This window comes from Podarcis erhardii, assembly GCF_964252035.2.
Source record: "Podarcis erhardii genome assembly, chromosome: 9".
Lineage (NCBI taxonomy): Eukaryota > Metazoa > Chordata > Lepidosauria > Squamata > Lacertidae > Podarcis > Podarcis erhardii.
In genome coordinates, this window is record NC_138512.1 from 62,695,023 (window position 1) to 62,714,346 (window position 19,324).

The 19,324-nt window shown below is 41.8% G+C and overlaps 1 protein-coding gene and 1 long non-coding RNA gene across 8 annotated transcripts in view; one reads left to right on the top strand and one right to left on the bottom strand.

Moving 5' to 3' along the window:
• LOC309350485 overlaps positions 1–19,324 on the top strand; it is a 737,064-nt gene that overhangs the window by 314,022 nt on the left and 403,718 nt on the right. The gene's annotated exons all lie outside the window — the stretch shown is intronic.
• The window catches only part of GRID2 (glutamate ionotropic receptor delta type subunit 2), an 833,811-nt gene that overhangs the window by 284,633 nt on the left and 529,854 nt on the right, over positions 1–19,324 (bottom strand). For all 7 annotated transcript variants that reach the window (XR_014160291.1, XR_014160292.1, XR_014160293.1 and 4 more), the window contains exons 5-6: positions 9,624–9,677; positions 647–820 (exon numbers count right to left, since the gene is read on the bottom strand). Coding sequence is in view for 4 of the 7 variants with exons in the window: in XM_081876717.1 (XP_081732843.1) it covers positions 647–820; positions 9,624–9,677 (228 nt within the window). In the remaining 3 variants the exon portion in view is untranslated. The remainder of the gene's footprint in view (positions 1–646; positions 821–9,623; positions 9,678–19,324) is intronic.

Genomic DNA, 19,324 nt, shown 5'->3' on the forward strand with positions numbered 1-19,324 from the left:
AGACTTGATCATTATTGATTAGATTTTTTTTAACCCCTCTGTGATTGCCTATGGTCATGATCAAGCATATATTAATTCATTCATTCATTCAGTGACAGCTATAGACCATTCCCTTATATGCAAGCAGAGACAGTGAGAAAATTCAAATAGAAAAGCCCAACATTAGAACTATGCTTAAAAAGTCTGGCTTGAGGTAAGATCTTTGTAATCAATGAGGAGATAAGCGGTTCCTTTAAAAAGTGTTGATCTTCAGAAACAGAATGTGCAGGTCTATTTGTATCATGGACCACAAGTGTGCTCTCTTTCTCTCTCTCTCTGTGTGTATATGTCCTATACAAGCCTAAAAGAATACAAGTCTAAAATTCAATTCAAAAACCTTTAGGGGCTTGGGGGCACATTTGGAAATCTGAGAAATAATATCAAACTCACAGAAGAATACTGTTGGTGCTCAGAGCTTCCCCTAAAAAAATGCACAAACTCTGAATCAATAATATGTAGACAAACACAAGGAGTATCATTTCCATCAAAACAGGCAGCCCTCACACCAACACCACCAGCAAAGGGGAAAAGCCAACACTTTAAAAATAAATAAATGGGATGGTCAAAAGAGCTTGCTGGGCACAAAACTTATAAGATTTGAGAGTACCTCCATATTTTGGGAGAAAGGGTCTTTAGGATCACACAGTGATGAAGATATTCGGTGGTTCCCACGAAAGCAACGCTGGCTGATGTTATGTGGCACAGGAAAGCTCTGGCGAATAATCGTTAACCTCCCGATGGACTTCCTCACCAGCTCCTGCACGTCTGCATCATTGATCTCCTGCAAGATAGGGCACAGAAAATACATCCACAATGTAAGGCATCACAACTTTATAAAATGTGTGTGTGTTTGTGTGTGTGTGTAATTTTATTTTATTTTATTTCTTACATTTAAATACTATCTTATTCTCCAAGGAGCTCAAGGTGGCATGCATGGTTCTCTCTCTCCCCATTTTACCATCACAAAAAACTGTGTGAAGTAGGCTGGGTTGAGAGATAGTGACTAGACTTAAGGAACCAACATGGTTGAGTGGGGATGTGAAGCCTGGTCTCCCAAGTCTTAGTCCAAAAGCCTAATCATTACACCACACTGAAAATAAAGATTGTAATAATCAGTGCTTTTTTTCCTGGGGGTATGCAGGGGTATGCATGACTCTAAACATTTTGTGAATCTTTGTACTTTTGTCCATTTACTGTATTTATTTCCCCCGTTTTGAACTATAAAATGGTGATTTTCTTGAGTCAAAATGAGAGTACCCCAAACATTTTGTTTAGAAAAAAAGCACTGGTAATAATTAATATTGTTGTTATTATTGTTGCAGCAGTTGTTCATTATTTATTAGTTCTTCATACAACTGCCCTGGCATTAATTTATGCAAACATCGAGTTCATGGTACATTCTGAAATGCTACATAAAGTTAAGTGATGCTATATGTTATACATATGACTCTGCTTAAAATTTCCAGAACAACTAGGTCAGGTGCATTGCTATTTCTATTTTATTTCTTTAATGGTTCAACAAATAAAATGCTGAGAGCCATGAATTTTAAACATCAATCTTCTTGACTACACTAAACCTATTATATTCTTCTTCATAGCCTGTCATAGATTTTTGAAGCCATCTGTTATTTATGTTCTTTATGAAATATAGATTTTTCTGCAAACAAAATAACACCTGGCATCAGCTGTGTCCAGTGTAATATCCTGCATTTCTGGTCGATTAATCCTTAATGTACCATAGATAATGGCTTCTCTCAGCTTACGAAGCCATCTTATCATGTAGTCTGTATCATTTCACTAGTTACAAGAGAGAAGAAAAGTTGCTATCTGCTGCAAAATGCAAACAATTCTTTTAAAAACTTGCAATACAATTAGAGATAGAAGTTTTAAAGAACCTTAATAACACCATTGGTTTACAAGACTTTTTTAAAAAAAATTCAACTGGAGGGAAGTTGGTTAAGCTCACTGCAAATCAATCATTATTGTCAGGGAACTGACATCAGGGCGAGAAGCAGAGGCAGGGCTTCAGAGCGATGCCGGAGAGGGAACCAGCAGGGGGGAAGGAATTCAGCGTGACACCAATAGAGAGGAGAGGGAGATGGAGGAAGCGGTGTCAGAGCTCCAAGACCCTTCAACCGAAACTAGCGGAGAGAGCGCTGGCACGCCCCTGCCTTCCCCTTACTTGCGCAGACGCGTTCCGCGCACGGAACATAGGAGGAGACTTGGGGTCAAACAGCTTTTATGCTGGAAGAGATTCAAGAAACGCCCACTGACGGATTCTGCAAGTGACTAACAGGTCACGGAGGGCGAGCTCTAACCCTAAACATGGTTGAGCAAACAATCTAACTAAACTGAAGGCAATTTACGCACAAGTAACCCCCTCACAACCATTACAATTATTGTGTTGTTTTGTTACACATCTCAGGATGATCCAGAAATGCTCACACACTAAGAGGTATGCAGCTGAGTAGCTCTGCATGTGAAGGTGCAGAAAAGAGACACAGAGATAAATGGCAGGTAGCCTTTGGCACCTGTATTAAGATAACCATTTTGCTATGAGTGCAGAAACAAATATCCCCAAGAGTGCTGAGATCAGAGATGGATAACAGCGTCATCTGCATCATCCTAGTTTGCACATGTTCAAAACCTTGTGCATGCAGATAAGCAGTGGATCCATTCTCCTTCTTCTTTACATTGTATTCCTTCCTTTCCACTCCTGCAACCCTCCCCGCAGATCAAAACAATTGATTGGGCATATACAGTGGTACCTCGGCTTAAGAACTTAATTCATTCTGGAGGTCCATTCTTAACCTGAAACTGTTCTTAACCTGAGGTACCCCTTTAGCTAATGAGGCCTCCTGCTCCCGCATGTCACCGCCGTGCCATTTCTGTTCTCATCCTGAAGCAAAGTTCTTAACCTGAGGTACTATTCTGGGTTAGTGGAGTCTGTAACCTGAAGTGTCTGTAACCCGAGGTACCACTGTATGGAGTAAAGTGATCATGCAAACCATCTGATCCCACACTATTAAGGGATTTCTATAATAACAGTAACACCTTGAACTTGGCCTGGTAGCAAATAGGCAACCAGTGCCGGTCTCTGAGCAGAATTGTTACATGCTGATGGAGTCTCACACCTGTCAGCAATCGTGGTACAGCATTCTGCACTAACAGCAGCTTCTGGATCAAGTGCAAGTATCATATACTTGAAACACAAGGGAGCCCCACATACAGCACATTGCAGTAATTCCTATCCGGAAGTTACAAATGCAAGAACTACTGTGGCCAAGCTTTCCCAGTCTAGGAATGGTCGGGTCTAGGACAGCTGTTCTGCATGCACAAAAGCCCCGTGATATGCAGTACAATATGATTGAACTAGGATGCTTGCCTTTGCAGTAACTAAGAAGCTGTCATTCTGCAAAACTTCATATTCACATGACTATGCTCCACTGCCAAGTTCTATTTTCTATGAATTTCTGACTTTTAGCTGTGCAAACATTTATCATGTCTCTCCCCAAAAGCACAGAGCATTGTTTCTTCAGTATTCAGCACTTTTGTGCATTTTAATTAGAATTCACAGTTTTTTATTTTCTTCCTTTGCTTTCTGGCAGTTGCTGGCCCTAAGACACATCGTACATTTTCTGAACTATCTTGAGACTAAAATTCAGTGAAAAGAAGGCTTAAGGTGGTATTGGCAATATATGCATTGCCACTGTAGTGAGGCATTATAAGCCTAGCACAGAACACAACTGTGCTGTTGTAGAGTATAAATTATGTTGAATGGTTTTTGTTTTATTTACACCTTTAATTAATTTTTAAAGCAACCTTTTCTGATTTGTCCATGGTTTTCTTTAAGGATTCATGAGAGGTGAAGAAACTATTGTTACTATATACAAGAAAATAAGCCAATAAATCTTTTAGGTTGCTTTCTACATGCACAACTGCCCCAGGACAAGAGCTCCACTGAAAATACTAACAATTTTCCCAAACATTTTTTTCTGTTCTGAAAAAGGTCACCTTTTTGTCATTGGGGGGGATGCACTACTTATGAAAAGGTTCTACTGAGTTGCTCGCTCTCAGTTATGTCATTGTTTAATCAAATATGATTGGTTCTGTGACCTCATTCTGCTGATTGGGTGATTGGGTGGGATCACTTCTGAGCTTTGATCCAGAGAGATGTAAGAAGAACAAGCTGGGTTTTGGTGGAGATGATTGACAATCAGGATTGAGAAAACATTTTAAGAATATAAGAAGAGCCCTGATGAATTAAACGAAAGGTTTAATCAGCCCAGCATTCTGTTCTCATGGTTGACAACTCATGGTTCAGATCCCATTACTGTACATGTGAAACCAGTGGGGTTTATTCCAGTATATGCATTATTCCAGTATATGCATTATTACTTGGCTGGACAACTGCATTGCAAAATTCAGAGAAATGCAAGTTTTGAAGAGTGGTTTGTGTTTCAGTTTGGGTTTTGTTGTGGAAAGTGAGTTAGTAAGTATACTGTGATGGCCTGGGATTCTGATTCAGAGGCTGAACCAGAGGAAGAACCAGAGGAATCCCAGCCTGCAGAGGAGACCCCGCCTCCAGGGCCGGCTGATCTGGGGCAGGGCCTTGATTCTGAAGCACCTGCACCTGTGCCAGATCCTCAGGAGCAGGCACCAGGTGATTCCACTCTGGCTCCAGAGGTGGTTGAGGACTCAGTGCCTGCAGGTGAGTCTCCCCCCGGGCCCAGTAACCCTTCAGCCTCTCCTGAACTGCAGAGGCTCAGGGCAGAGAGGCGAAGGGAACTGGTTTCTCCCAGGAGTAGTGCTCACCTTAAGGCCAAGAGAGGCGGGTCTCCTGGGGGCCGGGACCGCCCCTGGCCTCAGAGCAGATAAAGGCCAGTCGGCCCGGTCCCAGGTTGTGGGAGCAATGTTGTTGTTGAGTGCCTGTTCCTGCCCGGACCCAGACCTGACTCTCCTGTGTTCCTGTTCCCGACTGGCTTCCTGCTTCGGACCTCGCCCCGCTCCTTGTGGACTGTTTCCAGGCTAGTGACCCAGGACCGGACTTTGACTACGGGACCAGCACAATACCTTTAGATGTGAATTTCTCCTCCAGCCTTAGAGCTAAGATACATTTGTATGCAGATCTGGCCCCAGTGCTGATATTTGACCCCTGACAGCTTTTCACTTGGGTAATGTAGCCTTCAGGTGAAAATGATTCCACATCCCTGTGATCGATGATTAATCTTTCCCAGTCCTGGAGGTCTACTCATCAGTACCATCAAACTGTCTTGGGGCAACTAATCTTTGGAGAAAAGGAACACTGAAGAGGTGGAACTAAATCATTTCTCCATATTTCTGTTACTCAAGAGCTTGTCTAAAACTTAAAATACTATTAATAATAAAAACACATTTTGAGATCCACTAAGCAGGGCAAAAAAATCCTATTCTCTATTCCATTGATCTGGATTAGAAAGTGAAAGATTGCTTGCTAAGAAACAGAGCAATTGCATACACAAAGACTTTAATACAAAAGGAACATTTTTAAAGAAATAAATAAAAAATCACTGCTGCACCTTATTTTCCAGTATACTGCAGTTCTGAGAACTGATACACTGCATTACTTAAAATAGCAGGTCAAGTAAAGATTTTCCACATATTCTCACATCTCAAAGTGAGCAAACATAGCCGCTGAAGTTCATAGTATATAGAGCAAGAGTGGGCCATGTGTGGTATCAAATGCTTTTTTGTGGTTTAAAAGCTCTCATTAAAATTGCTGCTTCAGAGTTTGTAACGAGACCTGACAAGTCACTAAAGTGTGGGGGAATCTTAGTTTTACTTTTAAAAAAGAGTCTCTTGCGATGTGAAATGTGTGATGGGCAATATTCAGCCCCAAGGGTCCTTACTGTGCTCTGTGAAGTTTTATTGAAACTCCACAAGTCTTATATTTCTTGCCTGTGCACCTTGCAGAGATAAAACTGAATAGGTGATGTTTGATAACAAATTTTAGGCAGGAATCCCAAGGTGGGTGGGTGGAAATGGGAAAGAGACAGAGGAAAGAATGAAGGGAGCAGCCTTCTACTGAGTCAGACCATTGGTCTGTCTAGCTCAGAATGGTCTACACTCAGTGGCAGTGACTTCCAGGGTTTCAGACAGGGGTCTCTCCCAGACCTAGGGGGAGATTTCTGGGATTGAACCTGGAACCTTCTGCATGCAGAGCAGATGCTCCACCCCTGAGTTACAGCCCTTTTGCACAAAGGACCCGAAGTTAATCTGGGCAGAGTGAGAAGTAAGGCCATCTTTTCTGAGTTCCCTGCTTTAAAATTTCCCTCTTATTTGGGAACAGATAAACTGATTTGGTTGCTTGATTTTTTGAATCCATGCCAACCGCAGGAGATTTTTGATGCTTTGACGATTAGAGGCTAGATGGGAAAATATACTGGCAGATGGAGGCATCACTGACAACATAAAAAATTGGACCTGGTGGCCTGCACCTCAGCTGGTCAAGAAACCAGGGCTGTGAGCTGTTCCTGTTTGTTAGACCTGAGTGTTGCCTCCTCTCCCACACTTAATCCCTCCTTCCTTCTTTAAAAAATGGCTTCCCACAGCCCTGCCCAACAAGAATCTTACTCATTGTTAATACTCAGCTCTAGAAGATATATGATTAGAATGAGTGTGTCTATGTGTCAGAGATCAGTGCTTCAAAGAGAACATGCTCCTTATTATTTATTAAATTTATATACCACCATTCATTTGACTATCACAGTATAAATCCACAACATACAGAAAACAGCAACAACATAACTCCCCAGGCCTATAGGTACATTCAGGTCCCTCCAATCTGGAAAACACATCCAGTGATTGAGTTTTCCATCCTTAGGCTAACCTCATCTAAGCTATGTGCCCATTATGACAATTCAGAGCTTCAGAGCGTGTTGAACTCTGCTTCTGGGCTTTACTGTTATACACCAAGTTATGTTTGCCTTGGTGGCATTATTGGGAATCCAATGGCAGCAGTATTTCAGATTCTACTGTAGAAGAGCCTGCCTAGGGGAGACTTTTCAAAAGCCTAAGATTAGACTTCATTATTTAGCACAATTCTAAGCTATTCCCCGCTGCCTGAAATTCTTACAGATCTTATCACCTTGCAGTGCATTTCCCCATGAAACTCAGTGAGTTTCTTTCCCAGATCTTCAGTATAAAAATGTAAACGGATGGGTCCTTTTAGGCTGTTGTCTGGCACCTACATTGCTTTCCTTCAAATTACCTTTTAACTTGCTGGTGTGTTTCTAATTTGCAGTTTAAGGTTTTTATTTAAAAAAATGTATATTTGCCTTGTAGATTTTTAAGCTTATCATTTCAGATGAAATATAGTATAGAAATGTTTTGAATAAATGGAAAAAAAATATGCAACAGCCTGATGAATTTGCACAAATTGTGTTACAGCTGAAAAATTGTCCAATTGCAGGATTTGAAATCTGCAGTTGTAGAAACCAGTTTCTAGATTTTGCACTCCTGATTCTCATAGGCAGCTTAAAATCATGATCTCATCATAAAGAAGGGGGCTGCCTTAAAGCTCAGATTTCCTGCTGAAACATAAATTAAGAACGAAACAAGCAGATAGACCCTGATTAAGATAATTTATTGTAGTGTGATGCAATTAAGACAATCTAATAATTAAACATCAAAGCAGATGTCTGCGGCAATCAAAAACAGATCAAGGAATATGCACATGATTTCTCTAAACAATACATGATGTGGAAGATACAGGTAGAGTAGGTGCTATTCACTTTACACTGGGGACCAATTGCCGCCTCACTTAATTAAAATCATGTAACGTGGACATAATAAATTACTCATTAAAAAACAAGTGAATGCTCCATCATACTAGAACAACCTAACTGAATAGGATTTTGCTATATTATAGCCAGTGACGAAATGATTTTTAAAGGAACTTTGAGTGGTTTCTATCCATTCTAAGTGGATTTTAAAATACATAAATAAATATGTGGAAAGCAACTGCTCTGCACACTATAGCATTTGCAAACAAGTACATAGTGAGCCAGTTCGGATGTACTGCTAAGCCAAGGGTGGCTAATCTGCAGACTACGGAGTGTGTACAGCTCCCCAAAAGCTTTTATGTGGCCCCTAAAGACACCTCCAAAAGATACCTTTTTATCTGGCTATTTTAATTGGGTGGGTGGGTGGGTTGCCCTACTGCAATACTGCAAGTCTTGGGTTGGTAGCCTCTTCTTAACTTTGCTCATTTATGAGCTGTTTCTTAAAAGAACTCACCCAAAATTGTTTTAGTTTTACTTCTACATTGACAGCGCTTTGACCACTGTTGGCTTCCTCCACTGTTGGCTTCCTCCACTGCTGCTGGTTCCAACAGCTGCAAATGTTTCAGCTGAGGGAGTCACACAGAGCAGTTAAAGGCATTTTAGCTGTCAGAACCAGCAGCTGAGTAGAAAGAGTCAGAGGCAGCAGTCCTTCCTCACCCCACTGCGGTGCTGGAGTGTGGAGGAGTGGGAAGCACTGATTTATTTTTTACTCTTCCAAGGATCCTTCTGAGAAAAGTCAATGAGCAGTGTTTCTCCTCTCTCCGCTCCTGTGCAGGAGTGAAGAGGAGAGAGACGCTGCTCCGTACTGCAGCAGCCTCTTATGGTGGACCAAACAGCTTCCAGATGTGGCTTGCCAATGGTTTCTGAATTCAGATGCAATGGCAAACTGTGGCAGCTTCAAATCATGTCTTGTTATCCTGGTTTGACATTCCCTCTCAAGCCAAGGTTTGTGAGCTGACATAGATTCAGACCGAAAAACAAAACCCTGGTTTGACTTCATAAACCGTGATTTGGTGTGACACCTGAATGCAACCATTGTCTCCTCAAATGAAGTGAGGGAGATATTCATTGGCCTGGGTTAGTTTTGGAGGTGGAGGCCTAGTTACTTTCTCCTTGTTTGGGTAAAGGTGTCAGCTCGTATGATGCGACTGATAGGAGCCAGTACCATTCTAGATCATTTGTGAGCCAGGCATGCACATCAAAACAGTGATAAGAGTAGATGTTTTTTGGGCACTAGAAATACAACTCTGGCTTACCAAGGCCAGGGATGTAGATGTAGGCTTTTATCTAAGTTCCACTGGAATTTATGGGAATTCATTAGGTACCGGTATATCTTTCTCCGGCTTGAACTGAGCCACTTAACGTAATTAAGGATAGTAGAGGAGGAGAACAAGCAAACACCACTGAAAAGATTCATTAGACTCACAAAGGGAAGATTGCCTTTGGTTTTTGGATGGTTTGTTATTTGTTGTTTTTTTATTTTAAAACACCCCCCAGAATAGGAACTGCAGCTAAAAGAAGTAGGGGTGGGGAGAGAAACTAAACATACTCAGCAGGGAAGTGCTTTTCATTTATGTTATTCAGCTCCACAGTCTTTTCAATTCTATTTCCGCCTTACTTTTTTAAATAAAAAACAACCACCACAATTCCCACCCACCAGCATGCCTGAACTCTGCTCCTGCTACATTGCTCCTTGTTGGCAATGTCAAGGCCAGCTCTCAGTATGGATAAAAACAGGATTCACGTTCAGCTGACAGTTACCTCATTTATAATGATCCAGTGACAGTCAAAAGCAACCAAATTGGCTTCCACCACCTGAAATAGAAAACAAACCAGCCATCAGTCATCTTTTCTACATGAAAGCCAATGACTATTAAATAGATGCTTCCCACAAATGACCAAGCCGGGGCAGGAGGGGGAGTGGTAAATAAATAATGATAAAGGCATCGGGTCTGAAAAGACCTTTACTATTCAGCTGAGAAGGAGGGAGGGAAAGATCATTTGAGCAAAATGTTGCCAAAGCATTTTGGTTGTTTTCAAGGGATTATAGTGCATTTCCAGCACCACGGAGAACAATAGGCCCCTTTGCATTCAAAATCTTTCTTTCTTTAAATGGCCAAATGGTTAAAGCTTTAATACTGGATGGCAAGCAGGAAAACAGCAAGAGTTTCATGCTTCAGACAGTCTCCTCTATTTAAACCTGGCCTCCCCTAATCTGGTGCTCTTCAGATGTTTTGGACTACAACTCCCATCAGCCCCAGCTAGCATAGCTTTTTAAGCACCACCATGGGAGCGTACTCACTCGCCGTACTTTGTTCATTCTCCCTTAGATCAAGCACGAGGAAATCTGGTTCTGTGTATTTGGCTCAGAAGGAAGTGCTGCTTCCACTGTAATCCCGAGGGGCCCACTGACAAAAGGTAGGGGCTAAAATAATACTTTTTTATATAAAATAAATAAATAAGGAAGGAAGGTACTTTGCCAAGGGCACCTTCAAACCTGGCCCTAGCTTAAATAATTCTTAAGGTTAAAGAAGCTGCCTGTAGATAATTCGTTCTGGTCACATTTTTGTCAGCGTTGTCTGGTGCAGAAAAATATTACAGTATTTTTCTTTAGTGCTTCCATTTCCTCCCTCTCTCATTCCCTCCCTTCCTCATACACACAAATCTAGTGATGGAAGTGAGATTAATTTGGTCCATAATTTAAAATGAACTGACCTAATTTTATTTGCTGGCCCTGGATTTCTGTGTGGAAACAGCTATTGGATGACACACTTCTCAGAATTTTGCAACACAGTTTCAATTTTAAATATGCACACAAAAGCTTATTTTGGGAGGAAATGCATTTAAATGCAAGCAAACATGCAAAATGTGTACACCGTGCGCTCTTTAATAAAAAGTGCATACAGCTCCAGCGCAAATTTTCATGTGGCTTTATTTTATATGCACTGTATGCACTTTTTTAGGTTTGCAAAAATGGATGCATGGTATCTGTCAGTGGAGCAGTCTTTCTGTATTTATTTATATATTTCTTGGACAAGGTGTCCCTTTTAAATTCATGGCCTAATGTTCTTCCATGCCCTTGTCTTTCCTCTGAGCTTGCAGGATTCTTCACTGAGTTAGTCTACCACAACATCATCAAGGAGGCAGGAGAGCAAATGGGATTATGATAATGAATAGTCACTAGAGAAACAAAGAAGTCAACTCTGCTAAACTCTCAAGAGTCATTTGCATGGCCTGAAACAGATGAGCGGATTTTCCTCGTGGTATTGATTGATTGATTGATTGATTGATTGATTGATTACTACGAGGAGCAAAACCCAAAGAGGAGGTTGAGAGTTTCCTCTGCCAAGTTCTGTTACATCCATTCAACTTATGATCACTACTACAGAAGAGAGAAAAGAAGATATTATGGAATTTACTCCCACAGAAGGAAGTGATGGACATCAACCTGGATAGCTTAAAAAGATTAGACACATTCATGGAGGAGAGGGCTATCACGATGCTCTTGCTTCATGGTCAGAGGCAGTAATGTTTCTGAATACCAGTTGCCGGAAACCACAGGAGGGGAGAGGACTCTTGTGCTTGGGTCCTGCTTCCCACAGGCATCTAAGTGGCAACTATGAGAACAGGATGCTGGATTAGATGGGCCATTGGTCTGATCCAGCAGGCTCTTCTTATGTTCTTACTATGTACTGACAGGTTACCAGACTAAATTACAGGCTCTTTCAAGTCTCACCATCCTTTAGAAAGAAGGCACATATAATGTTGGCTTCTTCAAGATCATTTGTTCATTTCACCCAGTAGTTTCTTCTCTGACTGGCAGACACTGTTCAGGTTCCATGGCTAGTTTCTTGGCTCTCTCCTGCTCCACTCTCTTTGTCTCCACCATCAACAAAGCAGATTTCTCTAGGATCCACCCATTTGTGTTCTTTCACTGCCTGTCTGGTGGGGATAAGTCTTTTCTATATATATTTTTAATGCCAATCCTTCTCCCCTCTTGTACGAGAAGTTTAAATACGCCGTTTTAATACACATCCTAATATTAGAGAGAAGAGCTAGTGATGAACTGCAAAACTTTTCCCTACTTTAAAAAGTGCAACATGGTCTTCAATAAATCAGAATCTGTGGATTTTGGCTTGTTGTTCCAGTTAAAAACAGCACTAGAAGTCTGAGAGCAGATGGATGAGAGAAGAATGAGGCTGGGAGATGGCTTCCTAAATGGCAGTGGAATCTTAAGACACATCTACTCAGAAATAAAGTACACAGTTATTTAAATGAGACCCCCCCCCACACCAGTTAGGGTGCTTATGCATGCTGCCTATCCCTTTTTAAAGGTACTCAGCTTTGGGGAGGGAGAGGGGTAAACATAGTTACTTGCATCCCATAAATTAGTTACATCCCATTTGGATTACCATGATGTGCTCTACAAGTGTGAGGAGTGCGTGCAGAAGCCAGGCCCTGTGACTGGTAGGGTCTCACAGGACTGGGGCCTTCTTGAGTTTGGCCTGGAAGGGCAAGGCGCAGCCGCACAGGTAAGGCTTGACAGAAGACACGTAGCACCTGGTGGCAAGGGCCGGGAGGGGTATATAAGACCAGCATTTCCCTCTGGCTCTTTAACACAGCAACACGCTACGCACCTAGCTGTGCTTCAGCTGCCTGACTCCTGGTTTCCTGACTCTTGGACCCTTGGCTTCCTGACCCTTGGACTCTTGGCTTCCTGACTCCTGGTTTCCTGATTCGTGAACTCTTGGCTTCCTGATCCCTGGACAGCTAACCCTGGACTGCTGACTCCTGCTTCCCGACCGCTACCCCGGTCCTGACATACCAAGCCCAGACTCCGACTGCCCATAACCTGGACTGTGACAACAAGTCACATTCCCACCACCCTTCTGAGTAATACCCCTCCCCACCTTCTCACTATATAGAAGGGTCTGGAAACTTCTGTTTCAGTGTATCTGAAGAAGTGTGCATGCACACGAAAGCTCATACCAAGAACTGACTTAGTTGGTCTTTAAGGTGCTACTGGAAGGAATTTGTTTTGTTGTGACAACAAGGGGCTGCCTTTAGATGCTGTGGCCACATTGCTGACCAGAGCGGGTTACAGGGAGAACAAAAAAGCCTTCAGTGCCTACCAGTCCATTTCCAGGCACAATTCAAAGTCCTGCTGGTGACCTATAAAGCCCTCTATGGTTTGGGTCCAGGCTATCTGAAGGACTGTATCTCTTTATATAAGCATGCCTGAGCTTTATGATTTTCTGGGAAGGCCTTCCTCTCAGTCCTGCCACCTTCACAGACATGTTTGGTCATGATACAAGAGAAGGCCTTGCCAGTGGCTGTTCCTATATTGTGGAGCTCCCTTACCCTGCCTGATTTCCTTTTCTGAGCAGGCAAAAACCTTTTCCACCACTAGCTGTTGTGGCAGAGTCTTCTGAGTGTGGATGCTTTACTGTGTGTGTCTACTTTGAAATGGTTTTAAGCATTTTAGGTGCCGTTTTTAATTTAATGGGGTTACTTATTTAATTGTGTTTAATATTTTATTTATATTCATTGTGTCTTTTTAGTTGTCTTTGCTTTGATTTATGCAGTGAGCTGCTTTGGGTCCTGCACTGAGAGAACAGCAAGATATAAATAAAATAAATAGTAAGGTTACTGTATTTGTTACATATGTAAGTTGCCTTTACTCTGGTAAGCCTTGAGTTGCAAAACAACTATAAGGAGTAGCTTAGACATAAAGGTGGTAGACTCATAGTCACCCAGTGAGTTCCATAGCTGAGCAGGGATTTTATCTAACAGGTTTAATATAATTAAGCTTTGCAGCAGGGAGCTATTATAGAGACCTGATTTCCAGCAGGTCCGCAAAGCATCACTAGCATAAAATATCCTCCCAAACGCTTAGAACCACCCCACCTTCCAAAAACACAAAGAAAGGCGTACTCTTCTATTGTCAACATACAAATTTACATATTAAATCTTCAGTAAAAGTGCATCAAGAAGAAAGCTTCTTAGCACCATTTTGAATCATTCCCCCATCAACTGGTACACATAAAATAACCAACACCACTGCTCTTTGCCCGAATTGTTCCTGAATTTTGCACTGCATGAACAGATCCCAAAGCCCTGAGTTCTTTTCTTTAGCATTTCCACCCCAATGGTAATCCAAAATGGGCACAAAATGATCCTTGGCAGGCCGTGCGGTCGCACTTTTTAAAGATGGGTGGGAATGTTTGGCAATTTTTCACTGGTTCTATTTTTCCTATGAAGGGCAGTTGGGGGGGGGGGGGAGAGTCAACCAGGAACCAAAGCCAATGTAGGTGGAGCCAGAATCAAAAGTAGTTGCAGTCACCACTCCGCCCGCCCTCTCTCCACTTCTATATGATCTGTACGGCTTCATAATGCAATGGGGAGCAATAATAAAAAGCTTTTGTGACACAAAGCATGGAGAAATCCATTTGGTAGAGGGCATATAAAGGCATCCAGCAGTTTAATGGCCTGCACCTCAGATGGTTGTGCATGTTTGGAATTCATTTGTCTACATTGTTGGCTTTGTGACAGTAAGTAGTGCTCTGTACATATAAAAAGGAGGGACAGATTGGAAATTTCCATATGAGACAAAAATCCTGTGATAGTGCTGTTTATGCAAGTCACATCTTGAGCTGAACAGGGAAAATAACACATACACCATGGAGATAAACTATAGAATGCATTCCTAATGAGGCCTGGAAAAGCTTATAAGACCTAAACCTTTCCCCCAGAATATGAAGTGAAGCAACGTTAACCCCTGGCAAGCCCTTTCCACAAATCCATATGGAAATCTGAAGGGTTTTCAGACATGCTTAAACATCTTGCTTTCAAACTAAAACAAAAGGCCTTAAGACATATCAAACTAAGCAGGAGTAGCTTGGAAGCTCCGCAGCAAGGAAAAATAAATCATCCACTTAATTACCAAACATCTGATTGGCACCTCCAAGGTGAAGATCTTCTGTGGATTTCAGGTTTCGTTTTTAATTGCATAAAGGGATAGAAATTATTTAGAGCATGCCTGTAATGAGCAAAACTGATAAATTAGCAGTCTCACACTGATGATTTATCAAGCGTGCAGCAGGTATGTTTGGTAGGTGATTGCAACTTGTTCCTGCTGAGCGTGTGAGCAACTGTTGCTGCTACTTTTCTAACAGCTGGGATGGTCCAGTAGACAGGAATCTAGGAGACTAGTCCTTGCACAGCCATGAATTTGTTGGAAGGCCTCAAGCAAAATGAAAGCCAGTGTGGAGTAATTGTTAGAGTTTAGGACTAGGACCTTGGACATCAGGGTTCAACTCTCCGCTCAGCTATGAAGCTCACTGGGCAACATTAGGCAACATCGGGACAGCTGCTGTCTCTCAACCTAACCTACCTCACAGGGTTGTTTGGTGGTTCTTGAGCTCCTTGGAGGGAAAAGTGGGAGACAACTGCAGTAAATAAATTATTAAGAAATAGTGACTTCTCTGTCTCCAAATCTCATTTGTAAAATTGGAATCAGAATTAGCGAGCATCAGCACCACAGAAAAAGGTGGTGAAGAAAATATCTCTGAACTGAAAAGGTTCTGGATTAAGGCAGATATTTTTGTTCCAATGTCGCTCCAAGGCTCTTGAGTTGCACCACCAGTGAACTAAATTCAGCAGTAAGGAGATGTGTATGTATGTGCATGTGCACGCATGTGGGAATTATGGCACTCACTTCTCTTGGGCAAGTCAAATCTGAACTGTTTATTTTTTTAGGAAACATTATCAGATCCCGTTTGTCCTGTTCATCTCTCTACTGTTGAGGTTAAAGCAGGCTTTCTCAACCTCAGCCCTTCAGATGTTTTTGGCCTACAACTCCCATGATCCCTAGCTAGCAGGACCAGTAGTCAGGGATGATGGGAATTGTACTCTCAAATCATCTGGAGGGCCGAGGTTGAGAAAGCCTGGGTTAAACAGACTGTGCTTTATCTTTCTCCATCCTCTCTCTCTCTCTGTCTCTCTCTCTCTCTCTCTCTCTCTCTCTCTCTCTCTGTGTGTGTGTGTGTGTGGAGTGTGGAGTAATAGCATTTGCCCAGCCTTTGGCTTTTAATTATTTGTTGTCTTCTTGAGTGGGTGGGGTGTTTTAATCTTGCCTTTTCAAATTAGGATTGTCTTTTATATTTTTATTTGTTTTCTTTCACACTGGTTTTAATGTATGTATTTGTTTATATATTGTAAGTCGTTTTGAGTTACTTCAGTAAAAAAAAGTGACTAATAAATAAATAAATAAATAAATAAATAAATAAATAAATAATGTGACTTGGCTAGGTTTTACCTGCCAACCCTCTACTCCTCTGCCAACTTGTTCGTGACCACGACCCCAAATATATGGCAGATTTGAAATGGAAATCATTATTTCTTAAAAACAAAAGCCCAGGAAGTAGTGATGCTTTTGATTAATCATTGGATACACCAGCTTGGCACACTGCATTGTGAAGACGACTTCACACTCCATCAGATATGGACACCACTCAACCAAGGAGCACAAAAGTGGATGGAGCAGGGAAGCAGATTATTATTTTTCCACAGAATGCACATCGGGGAGAGATTCTGCAGAGTGCAGGAAAATGCTGTCAAGAAGACAAGGGATGAGCGAAGAGAAACCATCTGTCATTGGCAGGAACTCCAAAACTTCTGAATGTTTGGGAGAGCCTAACAATTTATCAGTGTTTTCTTCTGTCATTCACTCTCAAGCCTTCAAACAGGCTAAATGTAAGACAATCCGAAGCAAACAAGCCAGCAATGCTGCCAGTTTACAAGTTGCTCTTGTTTGTAACGAAAACACATATAAATAAATAAATAAATAAATAAAATCCTCCAAGCATTTGAAATCGCTATGAGGCAATGAAGACCTAGCAATTTAGCAGAATAATACAAAAAGTAAGTTGTACACTTTGCTGTCACTCCTAGTGGTTCCGCTCTATTTTCCCAGGTCTCTTTAGGGTATGTCAAAGTTAGCGCTTTTACCAAACGCCTGCAATACCAGGACTACAACAAAGCCCAAGGGAACAGCTAGCTGTGTAAATACACATTTTACTTTGAGTGCCACTTGGGCAGAAAATGCAGCTTAGACAAGGTTGAAATAACACTTAGGCAGCCTTTGTAAATTTTGAATGTTAGGAATGTAAGGTGCTGCCTTTCATTGAGTCTGACCTTTTATCCATCTAACTCAGTGATGCTTACACTGACTAGCAGCAGCTCTCTAGCGTATCAGGAAGGAGTCTTTCCCAGCCCTACTTAGAGAAACCAGAGTTTGAGCCTGCGATCTTTTACCTTAAAAGCACGTGCTCTCTCACTGAGCCAAAGTGTTCTCCCATTGTGCAGATAGATTTATGGTCAACTGCCGCTTGGCAACACTTAAGTGATGGTGAAGTGCTAAAGTACACTTACTGACCTTAAGTCTCTTAAACATTGCTTTAGTTACAGATAGGTAGCCGTGTTGGTCTGCCATAGTCAAAACAAAACAAATTCCTTCCAGTAGCACCTTAAAGACCAACTAAGTCAGTTCTTGGTATGAGCTTTCGTGTGCATGCACACTTCTTCAGATACACTGAAACAGAAGTTTCCAGACCCTTCTATATAGTGAGAAGGTGGGGAGGGGTATTACTCAGAAGGGTAGTGGGAATGGGTGATTGGCAGATAGCTGTGAGGAGCCTGTTGACGACTCTTAACGACTGCAGTAGGTCTTACAGGAAAAAGCAAGGGGTGAAAAGGTGAAAAATGGCTTTGTCATGTATAATGAGATAAGAATCCAAGGTCTTTGTTCAGACCAGGTTTCTCCATGGTTTTAAGTTTGGTGATAAGTTGTAATTCAGCAGCTTCTCTTTCCAGTCTATTTCTGAAATTCCTTTGTAGTAAAACAGCTACTTTGAGATCTTGTATAGAATGTCCTGGGAGATTGAAGTGTTCTCCTACTGGTTTCTCTGTCTTGTGATTCCTGATGTCTGATTTATGTCCGTTTATTCTTTGGCGTAAGGTCTGGCCTGTTTGTCCAATATAGAGAGCTGAAGGACACTGTTGGCATTTTATGGCATACACAATGTTAGACGATGAGCAATTAAATAGTCCCAAGATGGTATGTGTGATGTTGTTGGGGCCAGTAATGGTGTTGTCCGGGTGTATGTGGCAGCAAAGTTGGCATCTGGGTTTATTGCAGGCTCTGGTGCCAGTGTCCGTGTTAGGTCTGGTTGTAGTATTATTGTGGGTTAGGAGTTGTTTAAGACTGGGTGGCTGTCTGTAGGCAATGAAAGGTCTTCCTCCCAGAGCTTGAGAAAGAGAACTGTCATTGTCCAGGAGAGGTTGTAGATCTCTGATGATGTGTTGTACTGTTTTAACTTGGGAGCTGTATGTGATGACTAGAGGTGTTCTGTTATTTTCTTTTTTGGGTCTGTCTTGTAGCAAGTTCTCTCTGGGTATCAGTCTGGCTCTGTTGATCTGTTGTCTAACTTCATCTGTTGGGTATTTTAGTTCTAAAAAGGTTTGCTGTAGATCTCTTAGGTGAGAGTCTCTGTCTGTAGAATTGGAACAGATGCGGCTGTAACGTAGTGCCTGGCTATATACAATGGACTGTTTGGTATGTTTGGGATGGTAGCTAGAGGCATGTAGATATGTTTGTCGGTCAGTTGGTTTACGGTATAAGGTGGTGTCTATGTGCCCATCCTGTATTTTTATAGTAGTGTCCAAAAAATGTATTTCTTGCATAGATTGATTCATTGTTAGGTTGATTGTGGGGTGAAAATCATTGAATTTCTGGTGGAAGGTGTTCAGGGTCTGTTGACCATGTGTCCAGATGATAAAAATATCGTCAATGTATCGCAGGTACAAGAGAGGTTTGAGTGGGTAGGAGTTTAGGAAATGTTGTTCTAAATCTGCCATGAAGATGTTGGCATACTGTGGGGCCATGCGGGTGCCCATTGCTGTGCCGCTGATCTGAAGGAACAGGTCATCACCGAATTTGAAGTTGTTGTGGGTAAGGACAAATTGGCAGAGTTTGGTGGCAAGGTCCGCTGTGGTTTTATCTGAAATGGTGTTCCTTATAGCTTGTAAACCATCGTTGTGTGGGATGTTGGTATACAGAGATTCCACATCCATAGTAGCTAGTATAGTATTGTTGGGAAGATTATTTAAAGATTGTATTTTCCTCAGAAAGTCTGTGGTGTCACGTACATAGCTGGGAGCACTGATGGCATATGGTTTCAGAACAGAGTCCATATAACCGGAGACACCCACTGTAATAGTGCCAATACCTGAAATGATGGGGTGTCCTGGATTTCCTGGTTTGTGTATTTTAGGTAGAAGATAGAAAGTTCCTGGTCGAGGTTCTGTTGGTGTGTTAGTGAGGATCTGTTCTTGGATGTGTGGGGGTAGCTCCTTAACAATCTTGTTCAGTTCTTTTTTGTATTCTTGTGTGGGGTCTGAGT